At 43.7% G+C, this 17,422-nt stretch overlaps 1 protein-coding gene across 6 annotated transcripts in view; it reads left to right on the top strand.

The window, feature by feature from the left end:
* Positions 1 to 16,922, top strand: part of dgkh (diacylglycerol kinase, eta) — a 60,119-nt gene extending 43,197 nt beyond the window's left edge. For 2 of the 6 annotated variants that reach the window (XM_040149336.1, XM_040149335.1), the window contains exons 17-30: positions 176 to 310; positions 511 to 628; positions 851 to 961; positions 1,443 to 1,539; positions 2,601 to 2,708; positions 4,209 to 4,322; positions 4,407 to 4,541; positions 4,691 to 4,851; positions 4,947 to 5,052; positions 6,038 to 6,130; positions 6,310 to 6,429; positions 7,818 to 7,923; positions 9,300 to 9,430; positions 13,400 to 16,922. In XM_040149336.1, the coding sequence (XP_040005270.1) occupies positions 176 to 310; positions 511 to 628; positions 851 to 961; positions 1,443 to 1,539; positions 2,601 to 2,708; positions 4,209 to 4,322; positions 4,407 to 4,541; positions 4,691 to 4,851; positions 4,947 to 5,052; positions 6,038 to 6,130; positions 6,310 to 6,429; positions 7,818 to 7,923; positions 9,300 to 9,430; positions 13,400 to 13,486 (1,622 nt within the window). In that variant the 3' untranslated portion in view covers positions 13,487 to 16,922. Of the gene's footprint in view, positions 1 to 175; positions 311 to 510; positions 629 to 850; positions 962 to 1,442; positions 1,540 to 2,600; positions 2,709 to 4,208; positions 4,323 to 4,406; positions 4,542 to 4,690; positions 4,852 to 4,946; positions 5,053 to 6,037; positions 6,131 to 6,309; positions 6,430 to 7,817; positions 7,924 to 9,128; positions 9,431 to 13,399 lie in introns of those variants that run through there. The other 4 variants (XM_040149337.1, XM_040149338.1, XM_040149339.1 and 1 more) reach the window with 4 other exon arrangements.
* Positions 16,923 to 17,422: the final 500 nt, after the last annotated feature.

The following is a 17,422-nucleotide window of genomic DNA, read 5'->3' as shown; positions in this document are numbered from 1 at the left end:
AACGGTCGACTAGAATATATCTTCATCATATCCTGCTTCGTTCTCACAAATACAGGGTGACTAAAACAACAAAACCGCACAACGAGATGTCACCATAAAGAAATGTTGAATGTCGAAAGATTTGAGTAGAGAAAATGCTTCAAAGTAAAAAGACATTTTCTGTGTGTGTGTCCAGCTGCCAAGAGCCCCTGTTCCCCAACGGAGAGGAGGGTGAGCCGCAGCACCCAGTCCTACGGCTCCTTCACCATCACCCCATTCACCACCAGCAAGGAGAACCTGCCTGTACTCAACACACGCATCATCTGCCCTGGTAAACACACACACACACACACACACACACACACACACACACACACACACACACACACACACACACACACAAGACAAGATGTTTCACATTCCAAAGCATGACCTGACCTTAACAAACACACAAGGACAGGATCACTCGGACTTTTCAAGTCAGCCTTGTGTGACTGATGTTTGTGTGTGTGTGTGTGTGTGTGTGTGCAGGCTTGCGGGCAGGTCTGGCTGCCTCCATCGCTGGCAGCTCCATCATTAGCAAGATGCTGCTGGCTAACATTGACCCCTTTGGGGCCACACCCTTCATCGACCCTGACCTGGATTCCCTGTAAGAGCCGCTTCTCCTTCGGTGTCTCATCCCATCTTTGTCTCCGCGTCAGACCGTCTGGTTTTACGTCTTTCTCTCTCCGTCCATACATGTGCAAATCTACCGTATATCCACATCTCTGTCTCTCTCTCTCTCTTTTTTTGTCTCTGTTTGTCTTTGATATATTTCTTTTTGAGCTTACTGACTGTTTCTTTGTGTGTGTGTGGCCCTTCCTCCACTCAGAGAGGGCTACATGGAGAAGTGTGTGATGAACAACTACTTTGGCATCGGCCTGGATGCCAAGATCTCCCTGGAGTTCAACAACAAGCGAGAGGAGCATCCGGAGAAGTGCAGGTGAGGCCCGTTTCCCTTACCCCCCCGGGCACCTCTGCAGCCGTTGAGCCACCGTCGCTCTTACTGGCAGGTTTGCATCGAGGCAGTGCTTTTTTGTGACCGCAGCGAAAGCTCTTCAGCTAGCAGCCTCATATGCGACATATTTTATGACTAGGCAAGCTAATGTTGCTCGCTTTCGGGTGTTATGACTCTTTAAAAAGAAATATAATCACTGTGGGCTATAATGCACAATTGGTGCTTTTAATGCACAAAGCATTTTACTAAGTAAGAAACGCTTACCAGCATCTGGGTGGTTTTTAACTCCTTCCATGTATCTGTCCTCTGTAAAACCAACCGCCCATTACTTTGCGCTTTTCTCACAGCCCACACTCCCCCCAGATATTCTCTTGACCGTGCCCAGTCGATGCTGAGTAAACAGCACATGTATTTAATTTCAGTTCACTCCTTTTTTTTTTTCTTCACTCTGTTCCCTCCTACCCAGGAGTCGAACCAAGAACATGATGTGGTATGGTGTTTTGGGCACAAAGGAGCTCCTGCAGAGAACCTACAAGAACCTGGAGCAGAAGGTCCAGCTGGAGGTGAGACGGGGAGAAAAAGCAGCAGGGCGTCTGAGGTTTTAAAAAAAGTTTTGCTGAATTTACAGCTGCCGAGGGAGAGTCTGAGAACTCAAAGCCAGGCTGCATTTCGCACGATCAGATTTCACTATGACGCTTTAGTCGGGGAGGGAAAAAGAAAAAATGAAAATCTATAGACCCGGGATCAGCTGTCAGCGCGGAGCGACGTGGTCGAGGATGTGACTCGCCACTTCTCGGCTCTCTGGAACCCCTTGAAACACTCTTTAAGCTGCATTTTGTAGACGAAAGGTGAAGTGCCCAGCGTATTTCTCACCTCAGATTGATTCAGAAACTGACTTCTTCCTGACTGTTCAGGAGAAACAGCGTCGGCAGATGCGTTCATGTGAGCAGGTGCAGGAGAGTCGTTTATTAATGTCGACCAGCTTGAAATGATATTAGCTCCTCAAAAACCATATTGTGAGGAGTTAAAATAATTTGTTGGCTCTGTGAGGCTATTTAAGTTTAAGCCTTTTACAAGCGCATTAAACTGCTTCAAATACCACAGAGCACACATTTTTTTACAATGTCGTAAAGAATCATTTTCAATAAAGTGTCGTTTTCAGGCAGCTATAATTCAATGGCATAGTGACATTGACCCACAGCAGAGTAGGAAATTAAAGTAGACAAAATAAGGCAAATACCACTGATTGTTTACTTATAGCAAAGCAAAACACCTGCGTGGACATTACCAATTTGGGTCATTTCAGGAGCAGCGTCGATATAAATGCCTTTCATAGTGTCCATTCTGTGAGATCTCCCATTTGTTAGAATTCAAGAAATTTGATTGTGTTCAATCAGAAATTGTCTTTGTTTTTTGATAGATACTTTGTCCTGTAGTTTTGCTTTAGAATTGGCCTTAAAGTTTATCAAAAGGTAGCAGCAAAACCTAGTGAAATAAATTAGATTTGACGTCATGACACCTCCAGACACCCGGAGTTTCTTCCACAGACACGTGTACCTCCCCTGCTCCCTCCCCCTTACTGGGCCCAGCTGAGCTCTGCTTGCTTATCATTTGTCGTTCCCAGTGCGATGGCCAGTACATCCCCCTACCCAGCCTTCAGGGTATCGCGGTGTTGAACATCCCTAGCTACGCGGGCGGGACCAACTTCTGGGGCGGCACCAAGGAGGATGATGTGAGTACATTCAGGACACTCCAGGTGTTCACACCAAACTCTGTGTAATGTGCCCTCGGTCGGCGGCTCAGATCGCCTCTCGGAAGGGAAAGGGAAGTTTCCCTCCTCAAGCTGATGTCAGAAAGCGGCCAGACTCCTGGTTCAAGGCTCCATCCCTCCCTCTCTGTTTTCTCATTCTTTCTCTCTCCTTTTGTCTGTTGATAACTGTGGAAAAACAGCCTGGATCCTGGTTTACCATGACCTCGACAGGCTGGGGGTAGAGAGGCAGGGACGGTTAGAGAGCTGTTTGTTTTCGACATTTACTTAAACTTAGTCATCGTGCACACGTGCACATTCGCAAGCGCACACACACACACACACACACACACACACACACACACAGACATACAGTGCAGTACGTTACAATCACAATACATATAGTTTCACTATAAATCAAAAGTTGAGGTGATTTGAAAATGCTGTGAAAATACACATTACCGCACCAAAAACTGATAATAAAGGGAAAGAATTAGCTTTTGTCACGATCAATATGTCGCCATCTCTGCGTTACCTCCAAATGCAATGCAGAACCTCCTGCTAAATGCGTTTGGGTGCCCATCCAGTGACCGAGGCCCAACATGACAATCGGATCATGTTCTTTGATGATTTCATCCCAGCGAGTCCAGCAGTTTCTTTTCGCTGAGCCTCTCTCCGTGTACTTTGGCAGACGCTGACTCCTCGCTGCTTTGACCTTTTCACGGGCAGTTTGCCGGCAGAGATCAATACCAGACTTGGTGGGAGCCTCTTCTTTCAGAAACGAGGCATTTCTCATTCAGGCTCAGGCTAAACTGAGCTGACGGGGGGAAAATGTCTCCTTTGAGTGAGGTTTTTACAAAAGGACACCATTACAGAAAAAGGATGAGGCCGTTGATGTTTTGTATTTTTCGTATTGTCCACAAATGTCGTGAAAAGACCAAAACAAAGAGAGGAATTTATCTAATGCCTGATGTAGCTTTAATTCTTTTGTGCCACAGGCTGAATTCAGGCTGAATGGCTCGAGGAAAATATCTAATTGTAATTTTCTAACCAATATTATGACTTCTACAGAAATACAATTAGATACAGTTTTTTAGTAACTTTGTTGAGGTCCTCCCAGGATGTCTTCCAAGTAAACGTAGCTAGATCTCTAGAGAAAAACCAATTTAGCCCATATTAGCTCTGTATTGCTACATTACATTTGTGGCATACTTGACATAACTCGGTAATACTGAGGAAATTGCTTAGGCCTTTTGTAAATGTTCATCTTCAGTAGAAACTAAGGGATTTGGGACTTGCCACAGAGAGGAAATGAAAGTTGGAAAGTACTGAGACAGATTGCCACTTGTTTTTATCTTTTAATGAATTTTGTTGACTTAAAAAAAAAAATAGAATAACAGGAGCCTTGTCCTAGTACACAATCCATAGATGCGACATAGCGCTGCACAGTTCACAGTTCCTTAATGTCATTGTCGTGTTGTGCAGATCTTCTGTGCCCCATCATTTGATGATAAGATCCTGGAAGTTGTGGCTGTGTTTGGGAGTATGCAGATGGCAGTGTCCAGAGTCATCAAACTGCAACACCACCGCATAGCACAGGTGAGAACGCGCACTAACTACACTATGAGTGAAAAATAAAGACGCAAGAATATCTACAAACCTACGCGTCTTCGTCCAAATTAGTGTCGAACAGTGAAGATTACCATCCTGGGCGATGAGGGGGTTCCCATTCAGGTGGACGGTGAGGCCTGGATCCAACCGCCCGGAGTCATCAAGATCCAGCACAAGAACAGGGCTCAGATGCTCACCAGAGACCGGGTGAGGCGCGGAGAGGGAGGGGAAGAGCGGCAGGTGTCTGGAAAGTTGGGAGAATAAAAGGCATATGAGTGGGAGATATGCTGCTGGATGGACAAGGCCTTACGAGAACCGCTTTACACGATCAACTTGTCCTTTGATTCCTCCTGCAGGCCTTTGAGAACACGTTGAAGTCATGGGAGGACAAGCTGAAGTACGACAAGCCGCCTCTGCGGCCTCACCTCTACCCACAGCAGTCCGTGGATCTGGCCACAGAGGAGGAGGCCGCCCTGGTGCAGATGTGCGCCCGAGCTGCAGAGGAGCTCATTACAAGGTAAGCACGCACTGCCGTGAACATCAGGTCTCACGCCACAGGTCCACAGGCTTCACGGATGTAGGAAGGATGACATGCGCTCTGTCTAACCACAGGATATGTGAGGCTGCAAAGACCAATGGGCTTTTAGAGCAGGAGCTGGCTCACGCTGTCAATGCCGCATCCCACGCCATCAACAAAACACACCCGAAGTTTCCCGAGGTGAGCTTTCAACACGAATCACACAACATTTTGAGCCCATCTGTTGAGTTTTGTTTAAAAAAGAAAAAAAAAATCACTTCATTGCCACTAGAGGTCATTATATCAGAGTTTTAAGTTAAACACGTTGCAAAGATGAGGGTCATGGGGAGTGGTGAGGACTGTTTGTGATATCTGAATATTTGAAAAAAAATTTAAATCTGTCGCTATTCAAGCTGTTACAGGCAAATCCTTTAAAATGTGTCACTTTTTCCTCAATTTTTAAAGCACAGCGACCAAAAGCAGCCGTGTGTGTGTGTGTGTGTGTGTGTGTGTGTTGTAAAGCCATTTAAAAGGTGACCTATATTGTTAGTGAAGTAGGCCGATAACCCACATGTGAATTAAGTCATACAGTCACAGGCTAAGCTATAAGCAGTAGTAGCAAAAAACAAAAACAAATAGAAATATCCAGATGTGGAAATGGGACCATTTTTATTTAAGGACCATTACCTGGCGTTGTTTTATGTAAAGTAGGTTAATATAGGTTAAAATTGCCAAACCAAAGGTAATGTCTTTTGTCCGATGTAATGTGAGTGTGTTTTTAATGCATTCTACTTTTAAAACACCAAGACCAATATTTTAGTTTTACTATTGGCTGAAAATTAAATTTAGAACAAAAGACAGTTCTATAGGAAGTATTATGTCCAGCTCTTTGAATTACTGGCATTGTTAGCTTGTCACAACAAGCTCACACCATCGGTCTTGGCTGCATTTTGGCTGCATTTTGGCTTGTTTTGACGGCACGCCCACGCTTGATCGTTTCGTACGTCGCTGCACAACTAACCCCTAAAAGGTCTAGTCTGACTGATCCTGACTGATCCTGCTGAAGCTAAACCATTCAAACAGCTCCCAGAATTCCTACAGAAAGTAAACGTGCACCGCTGTGTCTGTTGTACCTACCGGACGATGTGGGAGATTTTACTGTATAGCTGTTGTGTCCCGTTTCCAGAGTCTGACCAGGAACACAGCTATAGAGGTGGCCAGCACCGTCAAGGCTCTGTACAACGAGACCGAGTCTCTTCTGTTGGGCAGAGTCTCTCTGGTGAGTTATTATGGCCACAATCCTGACTTGATCTTTACATTAAGGAATTTTTCTTTTACTTTTACTCCATATTTTGTAATCTTACAAACATACAATGGTGTCGAAGGCCTTTTATTCATAGTTCTCCTTGCAGTACACTGCGTGCGGTTGATCTCAGCTTGCTCTCTTCCTTCTTGCAGCAACTGGACCCGCCAGAGGAGGAGCAGCTGTCCGGTGCCCTGCAGAGTGTGGAGCTGGAAATGGGCAAACTGGGAGAGATCCCCTGGCTCTACCATATACTACAGCCTAATGATGAGGAGGTAGGCAGCCGCGTCAAACACCGACACAGACATGGACACGGACACATAGTGCCCTACGACGGCAGTGTGAAGTGACTACTGAGGCAGTGGAGTCCAGTAAACGGGGTTTAAACTTTTCAGGCTGGACTCCAAACTATAAAATACATAGAGAGTTTTTAAGCCTTTCATTGTATGTCTGTTTAGGCTGAATGTAGCTAAAAAAATGCAGATTCGGGACTTTGCCTTTGGTTAGTCTTCTGCAGTATCTACCAACAAACTGTTCTCTCAGCTTCCTTATCCACTTGAATTACTTTGTTTAACGAAATTACATTCAGGGTGATTATTATTTACACTCCATAGCTTATAGGAAAGAGTTTGTGTGTTTGGCAGAGTTTCTATCCGTGGCAGTCCTCTTGGTATTTATATTGAAACCAATATAATACATTACTTTTCAATGTAATACATTTAAGTATTGGATTTAAAGGTAGCTAGCTTCAGCTGTCTAGTTAGCTGTCTTTCTATGGCACAGAGGGCAAGTGCGGCGATGAGTCCTCACGGTTAAGTCAGAGTGCAGTAACTGTACAGACAAAGGACAGATACTGCGTGTTTAGGCTCATTTTTCTAATTACCGCACATCCAAAAAGCTGTTTTCGTGGGAAGTACACATTTCTATCATGTACACCTAGCTACACCAAAGACAAAGCAGTCTAACCCAAGAGTCCTGCAATAAATCCGCCCTTCACGAAGGTTAACATGTTCAGTTTGCGTTGACATTGTTTAAGAGAGGCGTTGATTCAATTGTATGGTCGCTTTGTTTGCGGTGCTGTTGAATTGCGCTTTGTTAAACTAACAGGCGTTTCTGTTATTTTGTCCGCCCCGTTTATATCAGGGACGGGTCGGATGAATAACAGAAACACCTCCCTCTATAACACGAGACAGCTCAACGGCACCGCGGACTGCAAGACCTTCAAAATGATCATGAAGTTAAGTCCACACCTCTTTAACGCAGCTTCAACAAAAACGGGACATTATAACCTTCGTGAAGGAGGATACGTTGCAGTTTTATCTGCTGTAGGTGTACCTACAAAACTGACAACCGATTGTATTTTTTACAGCGTATCACTGATGTAAGAAAGTCGTATACAGGTTTTAACCAAATCACGAACAGTACGAGCAATAGTTATTGCGTTTTGCCTTTGCAGGGCAGTAAAGACGCACCAGATTATGTGTCATAACATCTGTAAAACGGACAACATCGCCAACATTCTGTTTTACTCCCGCAACTCGTAACTAAAAGCTTTCTGCACACACATGCAGTACTGTATGTCTTTGGTGTGACATGGCTCCAGGTAACGGGAGAGCTGAGTAGCTAAATGAAAGGCTATAGGTTGACTGTGCTTATGTACCAGGACCACTCTCTGGGTTACGGCAAGAGGAACAGTCGCAGCAGCATGTTCCGCATAGTCCCCAAGTTCAAGAAGGAGAAGGCCGCCAAGAAGACGAGCCCTCAGTCAGGTAGGGCTGAGCCTACGTTTCCCTCAGTAGTGAACAGACCGGACAGACAGACTGCTTGAATCTGCTCAGGATGCGGGATCAGTCAGTCAGAGTCTGTCCCATCTGCCACGGGGATTTAATGGAGAACATCATTGACACTGCCTGTTACATTACATGATTGCTACTGGCTTTGATTTGAAAGGACGATAGCGTTAAATCAGAATGCACTGCTGTGGCTCAAATAATTCAACCTAATGGGCCAGGCAAGATTTGGTTTGTCAGTCACAGCGTAGAGTTTAGGTTCAAACGGTGTGGATGTTGTTGCGCCTCCCTTATCTTGGCAGCGACAGAAATCACCTCTTCTGGTCAAATGCGTCATCATACACATCAGATTATTAAATACTTGCGCTAGTGGCAACCAGGACGATTAGCGTCGTTATTTCGTTCTTACCATAAAAACTGACGATGATGAAGATGCGCTTTTACACACAGACACAAAAAAAAAAACCCCAAACTCTGTTCTGCCGCCAATCGTCATGGTTGCCTCCCTACCGTCATAATCACCATACATGCATAAAGGTATTGCTGCGGGAACACAAAGAACGGGTGTGTGTTTGAGGCGTTACATCCCACAGTCTGACCCTAACCATCAACCTGCACCCCCTCCGCTCCATTCATCCTCTCATCCAGCCTCGGGCGGCACAAAGCCGGGAGAAGAGCAAGGCGGCACCAAGGAAAACCCCGCAGGGATCGAATGTTTCATTTGAGCACAAACAAGCCAGAGATCAAATCTTTTTTGCTGCGTACTGAATATTAAGGAGTCAAGTCAAAACTGTCAGATCAATATCGGATTTCAAACAGTCCACTCTAATTGGATGTGATGAAGTGGGTACACACTTTTATGCATAGTAGAAAATTATTACAACGGTCAGATCAGGTGTAAAAGTGTGACGGCCTTCCTCCTCTCATCGCGGGTGGTTTCCTGACTAGTTGGGCTGTATTTCCTCCCGCCTCCCTTTACCTCCTACTGTTTCCGTGTGTTCTGATCTGGTCTACCGTGTAGTATGCATGCCCCCAGCCTTCCCGGAACGCCATGGGTCCTGTTCTGACCAACCTTCGGCCTCTGTCGTACTCCTCCCTCCTCCGTCAGCTGCCGCCACTGCTCCCCCTCTCCTCCTCCTCTCTGATTCTCTCCCTCCCGTTTTTCTCTCCATCTTTCCCCTCAGCGATTTACCGCAATTTGTGCCCATTTGTGAGGTTGTGTGTGTGACGCCTTGTTCGCATCTGGGTGCCGTGTGAGAGCGAGCGTGAGCGGGACAAGCAGCTACGAGAAGTGGGAGAGCGACAGTGAGTCTCTCTGCTCTGCTCCGTGTGTGTGTTTGTGTGTGTGTGTGTAGTGGAGAGATGGGGCACAGAGGAGGTGGGCATCTGGCTGGAACAGCTGAGCCTGGGGGAGTACAGAGACACCTTCATCCGACACGACATCCGAGGCTCAGAGCTGCTGCACCTGGAGAGGAGGGACCTGAAGGTACACGCACACACCTGCTGACACACCTCAGTCCCTCAGTGAATCTGTGTGAGACCTCTCCCCCAACCCACAATCAACTCTTTCTCTCTGTCCCCTCTTGGTCTATTTCTTATGCCCTTCAACCTGGCAGATATCTCCCTGTTTTGCCACCTCTCGTGCTGCGCTGCATCGCTCTGCTTGGCTTCCTCTGTCTGATCGTTGCTTTGTGAACGAGACTGGTTGTAACCCACTAACACTGCGTATCTGCGGGGAGGGAAGGGATGGGCTGGGAGCGGAGGGACCAAACTGAGCCGGGCTGGCTGTAGAGGGCTAAAGTCAGGCGGTGAAGCCAGAAAAACAGAAAAGATGCTGCCACTCTTTCTGACATGTACAAGGGACTTTGAGTGTGAGCTCAACTGAAGAGAGCGCCAACACCTGCACGGGCTGCAAAGAAATGAAAAACGAGCTCCCCGCCTCGTGAAAAAAATGATCACGTGGCCTCATGTTGGACAATCTCTTCTCGTACATCCGTGAGGAGTTGTATTTCTCCTGTTTCCCTGCACACGGACCATAGCACAGTCCCGCAGGTGCTTACTCCATATGACGCTTAGGAAAAAGCCAGTGGACGGGTGACCCCCTTCCAGATCCGGACTGAATTGCCAGTGTGAAAGTACCCTAAATGGATTACAAAACGATAAATGCACAGTCGTGTCTCAGTACAGCATACTCATCCTCCAAAAAACATCTATCAATCAGTGAAAAAGCAGCATTGCGATGAAATTAAGAGAAATTACAGCCTGACCGAGACTGGATTTTTGATGCTTATACCAGTATGAATATTTGGGAATAAGGAACACGGTAACAAGAACATTTGTACCAAAAATTGGTAAGAAAAACATACAGTGTTTTGATAACTAACGTGAATCTGCAGAAACTGTAACAGAGGGATAGGATGTTATTCCTTTATTTTCTGTCCTTTAATATAATTCACATTAACCTTTGGAAAACTTCAGGGAAAATAAGGGGAAAACAGTGTCAAAAAACAAAATGTGTTCTTTCAGCTTTCCATCTACCGTTTTTAAAATAATGATAATTATAACTTTGAATTGAATATAATGAATTAATTTACACCTCAATACATTCAAATAAAAGTTAGCTTAACTACACCAAACTGTCAATCTTACTAGGGTCAAAAACTGAGATGCCAGTTACTGCTACTGTAGCGGTAAATTAGCAAAATGTTAGTTCACCGAAATGAATACATGTATGACAGCTAAGGCTAGCGGTGGCCACTTCGGGCTAGCTGTGAGGAGCTGGCTCTCCTGTTTTGGCTGTGTGGTTGACCGTTTGGTTTGTTTTTTTTAGCTTCCGCCTTTAATCGAAACTACACATTTCTATGGGATAAAAAATGTCATATGGGAAAAGAAATGTCAGATCTTGATCTTAACTAAATGTTGACTAAATATTGAAGTTACTGCATTTTAGCTTTGTGGGGCAGAATGGCCGATGACGCTGGCCCACTGGTTTGGTTGGTTGAAAAATATTTCCCTACATACGTCAGTGCACGGCAACAGGATGCCGGTGTGCAATGACGACCTCGGCCCTCAGTCAATCCGTAGCTGTGTGGAGAGACTTTTACCAGATAAAGTACCACAAAGACACGCACACAGTTGCACTATACCTGTGTTTGTTTCTATCTCTGTGCCCCTCATTCCACCATCTTACGATTTATCGGTCAGTCATCTCATTTATCCAATTTGTTGTGCTGCTTTCCTGTTGTATTATAATGGATAAAAGTGCAGTAAATCGATTAGTCAGTCAATTCAAAATCAGATCAATTTTCATAACTGGTTCATTTTCCAAGTCTTTTTTAAGCAAAGCTCACTGGTTCTAGCTTCTCAAATGTTTGCTGGTTTTCTTAGACTTCTATGATTATGAACGGAATATTTTTTCACTGTTAAGGCAAACAAGGAATTTGAATGGACCAACTTGGGCACTGGGTAACTGTGATGACCTTTTTTTTTTTTTTTAAACTATTTTTTGACATAGGCTAAACGATTATTCGATTAACCGAGAAAATAATTGCCAGATTAATCAATGATGAAAATGACCTTAAGTTGCAGGCCTGGGAAAAAGATAAAGCAAAGCAAACTGGTAAGTGACACCTCTGGAGTATTGGACTGTCGGAGTTTCTCAAACTAACTGAATGAAGAAGGATGCCTTTAAAGTCGGCACTAACTAACTATGCTTAGAGAGTCCGGAGGGGCACTGCACCTCACCTGCTCAAACGGTTATTGCATATTAAGTCTGATGCTGTTAAAAGTTAAAAATCCGTTTACAGATGGATTTTGGCCCATATGTTCTGCAGCTCTTTTCCAGAGGATAAGAGGTGAAACTGTTCCTTAGAAAGCGCTCCCTAGTTTTTGGTAATTGGAGTTATTGTCATTGCTGAGCAGTGGTTACACACCGCTCCACTGGTTACGTCAATTAAATCTTAAGCAACCAACACTTAAATGTTGCACAAATAACCACTAAAACATCTGTACTCTTGTACACACCTCATGATTCATGTCTTGATTCATTGTTTTACACATTTTCTTGTCATGGTGTCGCAAAAAATTCATTGAAAAATCACGGGGAGGTTTAAACTTCTCACCCCTTTAGCCACGTACTCCACTAGCACAGTCAGTGCTTTCCCGGTTAAAGATCTAATATCCGTCTCCACCTCTAACCACAGCAAGCATCACTGATGGGTAGGGGCAGAACTGTTGCAACTGTAACCAGACCCACCAGTAATGTCACGGCGTACTCAGACACCCAGGCATATACCTTTACATCACCGCAGCAAGGCACTGGAGGTCCACTGCTGTTAAGTGGCTCTTGAGAAATAATTTAGTTGAAAGCAAAAACTTGCACGGTGCGTCTGTGGCAAACAAAGCTGACTATAGCTGGGCCATTACTCCCTGGTTCATGAAAACGGAGCCCCATGAGGTTACTCTAAACCCAGTGGCCATCGCTCGCATTTTTACGCGCCAGGAGCGTGGTTGTCGTCCGTCCATCGCACGAAGCCGTAGACCATCTTTATGATTCCTAGCGGCAACAGTAAAAAGGAAATCAACAAGACTAGGAGTCTACAGTCATGCTAGCAGCTGTGTGGGGCTGCACTTAGGCACAACAGTGCTATGAGCTAAGTGCTAACGTCAGCATGCTAACATGCTCCCAATCACAATGCTAACATGCTGATATTAAGCATTTTTCCCATGTTCACCATCTTAGTTTAGCATGTTAGCATGCTGTAATTAGCTGATGGGAATGTCATTACTTTGATTAACCCAATACCTGCAGTAATGTTTAAAATTAAAATTGGACCTGATGATGGCGCTAGAGGAAAAGTCAAGGGGTCAACAAAGTGATTACAGTTTATCCTGAGAGTGACATGAATGTCAGTGCCACAATTTTTTGCAATCCATCCAATAGTTGTCGTGACGCTTCACTCAAAACCACAAACGTGAACCTCACGGCGACACTAGAGGAAAAAACCCAGGGGATCATCGGAGTCTTCGGGGTTCATGCCGTGGGGACCATGTACATTTTCATCCATCCAGTAGTTGTCAAGATATTTCAGTCTGTACCAAAGTAGTCAACCGACCGACAGACAAAGCAACGTTGCCATCCCAAGAGCCATTCCACCAGCACGTCTGAAAAATTGCTTCATGATTTATCATTCAGATGAGCTGCACTGACACTGATAGAAGAAAACACTGATTCCCCCACATTAGATAGTATATTAAATAACCAAGTTGGTGTAGTCTTAAAACCTGATGAGTGACTATCAGGTCTGGTTGTTTTCGTCTCAATACAATTCATATGAGAAACATTAAATCCCATTAAATGCATCACGCTAAAGGCCGATGCTGGTTATAATGCTTGCCTTGCTAGAGACCTTTCTCTGTGTGTTTTTAATGTGCTGGTCCTCCTATTTCTCCTCAGGATCTGGGGATATCGAAAGTGGGTCATATGAAGAGAATTCTCCAGGGAACTAAAGACCTGGCCAAGGCCTCCATGGTTGACCTCTAACCCAGGAGCAGACGCCAGCGGAGAGGGGAAACAAACGTTCGCCTCACATCAGTGGAAGGGTTTGGGAGCACCATAGGCAGCGAAGGAGAAGATAGGTATTCTGGTTATTCAAGGAGTGCTGGATATTTGATCCCTCTGCAGAGACAGCCTTTGTGACGTCGTGGACAAGATACCTTAGTGTGTTTGTTTGTGCGCTGGTGCCAAAACGACAGTCGAGAAAGCTGACGGAAGTGCAAAAGGAAGTCATGGATCTTCACAAAAAAGCCATTTTTAAGTTAATAACCATTCCTAGCACACAATCAGGTATGCAACTCACCATACTGTTGACAGGTAACTCGTCGTCCGAGTCGTGATAACAAACCAGTAGCAAAACCAGGACTTCCGTGAGCGTGGGGTTTAGTTTCAGTTCAGCAGCGTGTGAAAATGTGATGTTTGCTGGCCCTCTGCCTCACATCACTGAGCTGCAGATGCGTTGAGTAGAGACAGAGAAGATAAACGTCGCAGTCTAGGTGGGAATCTGGAAGGTGTGGTTTCTGAAAACAGCGGGATACTGCCGCATGCTATGCTTGCTCAACTTTAGATATGTTTAACTGCATGATTAGTGTCTTGATTTTTTTGTGTGCAGAATAACACTTGAACAAGTTTTACATGACTTAAGTATTATAATGCCATTTGTTACTACTGAAAGCATCCTTTTTGGTCCAAATCAAACTTTTTTTTCTAGCTTTAATTTATTTTGTTTGCATGATAATGATGTCTCAATGATTTGTGTCAAGTGCCATATTTTCAGTCATTTAGTGTAAAATGTGCTTTATTGGTAGACGTCATAAGAAGTTTTAAAAAAGCTGTCGATGAGGTATGAAGATACGGAGTTAATGTCCATACGCCGACACTGAAAAATCAGTACCAGTAATGAATGTTTAAGAAAACATGATCATCCGATGACTTTGTTCGGATCGCGACGTTTTATTTAATGGGCCAGTAGGTCTTAGGTCTTAATTCCATTTAAGGCGGGAAAAAGAATAGTATTAGTCCGGAAGAAAGTAAAAGCCAACCGCATATGCTGTAGGGTTGTCGAGTTTTTTAAGGAATACTTAGAAGGCACTTTTTACTTCTTGCTTTATGCAAGTGCAAAATCCTCATATCATTACATAGAATTAACGGTTCACCTCAACTTTTTCACCTTTGGCAATTTAACACAGTATCGATAATAGGAGTTAGGTATTGGTTTTGAAAATATGATAGAGAAGCTGATCTGCAGCCTGCATAGCATTTTTTTTTTCTCCAAATCACAAGTGAGACGTTGACAGAACACTACTTTTACCTGTTAGTTTCTTTTAAGACTGGTGGCATTACAGGGTATATTTCTATATGTGATGCTAAGTTGGTATATATATATATATACACATATATATGCACTGTATATACAGTATACCAGTGTATGCAAACAATGTTTGTAAGTGTGGTAGTCTAATGCATTTTGTAGATTGCTGACATGGCATGCATTGTCAACAGCTTACACATTTGACTGTGTATATTACACCATAACAATTGTGTATAGTTGATTTGGTTCTAATCTCTTGTACATGATAATGCTGTTGTATTCTAACGATGGTGCAATATTTTATCTCTTGTTTTGATACTGTCTCCGGAGCTTTCTGACATGATGTTTCTCAGTGGGGAAAAAAACCTTGATCAAGTTTTTTTGTACACGTTCTCCTCCTCCTCGAGGTCTGAGGATTAGGTTTTAAAAGTTAGACCCATAGACAGACTGCTTTTTTCTTACGGACTCCACGTTTCTTCCAGCGGTTCGCTAGTTTGTAGTTTTGCTCCTCTGTGCTTCCAAGGTGATACACTAAAGCGGGACTGTGTCAGCGAGTGAGTAGAATGGGCAGACATGACTGTTGTGTTCATATGTAACATGTATTGCAATGTATTTGCGTGCATTTGGGTGCGTGTACTACAGCCGTGGCATAATTTATCTTATCAGTAATTGTTTAATTACCATTGCCAACTAATTTTACCAGGCTGTTTCGACCCCCGCCAAGCTGGTTTTAATCCAGCCTTTCCTCTGATGTTACGTAGTTAAAAAAACTTTTTTTTTTTTTACCGAGTACTGACTGCTAGGATTTAAAGCGAGGCACAAGCTTTCACCCCTCACCGTTCATGTGAGTGATTCAGAGGCTGCGCTGTGAGCGGTCCTGTATTGTCCCTAATGTCCCAGCAGATGGCAATCTATCACATCTCACATCTCTACAGTCCCGGAGTCACATTGTCAAATGGCAAGATTTACGGTCGCCTCTGCCGACAATCAGTTCAGTCAACACCAGGATATTCCCTACAGTCTTGCACATTGACACACGTTGAAATCATTACGCCCATAAATGTAATTCCAACCAAGGATATTTTTTTTCTTGTGTACACTATTATTCATCCTCTAACTGGCGCTAGTTAGTAACTACAAACCACTAATTTATAAGCATCAGAGTTTTTCTCATTTTCCCAGACAGAACTATGCCTTTGATTTATTTGGTAGATGTGGATGCACTGTTGACTACGTGATGACAGTTGGCCTTTTGCTCTGGATACAGGTTTTACGTAAGTTGAAGCCTTTCGGTTAGTGTGTGCTTTATTGGAGCAGTGTAGTGGAACTGCTGTATGCTGCCTTGTTCCTCTAGTGCTCACCAGTTTTGGCCTCACGTCCATTTAATCTCCATCACACCGGTCGCCAAACTGAATTCCCTGCAGCTGTGTGTGTCTATGTTCATGGTATCCGTGTGTCCAAAGTGTCTGCCGGGTTCTGTAATTCTCTCTAAAGCGTTTTGGCCCCACATTCCAGGCAAGATAACGCTCGACCTTTCCATACAAAGTGGAAGTTGCCACCTTTCTCCCTCGCTGTGTTTCCCAGTGGTCTGTAAATAATGCTGCAAACTGCCTGGTTTTCAAAAAACCAACAAAACCCATGCAAGGATCTCTAAAAGACAGTTTAACACATAGTCTCTGACATGGTTCCTGAAACGACGGGAGAAAAGTGAATTTCATTTGTTTACATTATGTTTACAATGGCACAGTTTTAATTTTTAAGAATATATATGTAGGTATAAACAATATTTGCATATTTATTGCCTAAGGTTAAATGATATGATGTGTATTGTGTTTTCACATTTGGAATATAATGTTACAGTTGTCACCTGTATTACTATCTGGATGATTTTGGTAAAGTAGTTGATCATTTTTATGACTACTAAGTGACTGTTTTCTGTGCCTTTTTATGGTTAGAATGCATGGTTAACTATTTATTACAATTTGGAGTCACTGAGATGTGTATTTTTGTATTCTGAATAAATAAATGGTTCAGCTTTTGTTGTACATTTTTAAGGTGCCTTCAAATAGGCTACCTATTCATATCTCTCTTCTTCAATAAAACCAAATACATATGCAGTGTGTTTCTGCCTTGTTCCGTTTTGATTTCACTTCCAGGAAAAGAATCGGTGCTATAAAATGTAAAGTATCTTGTGTTCCGAGGCCCTCTCCAATTAAAAAAATCCTCTGTTCAGAGTTTCTCTCCAGAGCCGTAGGATAAATCAGTTTTGGCTAACAAATTACATGTGGTATTTTAAAGCTGAAAAGCTACATTGTGAATTAAGACTGTGGGCCATCTGTGACATTTCTCTCGGAACACCCACGTCCCTGAGCATTTCTGTCCACACCCGCTCCTCTGATGAAACTTTTCTTTCACTCTCGTCTTTTCTCATTCTAGCTCAGCCAAAATCCTTTTTTTCTTAACAAGAAATGTTTTCGTTAGCTTCTTCTACTTTAAGTCAAGGTTGTTTTTTTTCTTATCTCATCTCATAAGTGGTGGAGTGTAAGAAGAAGTACATTTACTCAGGTATTGTACTTAAGTACAAATTTGAGGTCCTTTCATTCCATGCTACT

The sequence above is a fragment of the Xiphias gladius genome, chromosome 16, assembly GCF_016859285.1.
Source record: "Xiphias gladius isolate SHS-SW01 ecotype Sanya breed wild chromosome 16, ASM1685928v1, whole genome shotgun sequence".
In the NCBI taxonomy this organism is placed as follows: Eukaryota; Metazoa; Chordata; class Actinopteri; order Istiophoriformes; family Xiphiidae; genus Xiphias; species Xiphias gladius.
This window is presented reverse-complemented; position numbering and strand designations above follow the sequence as displayed.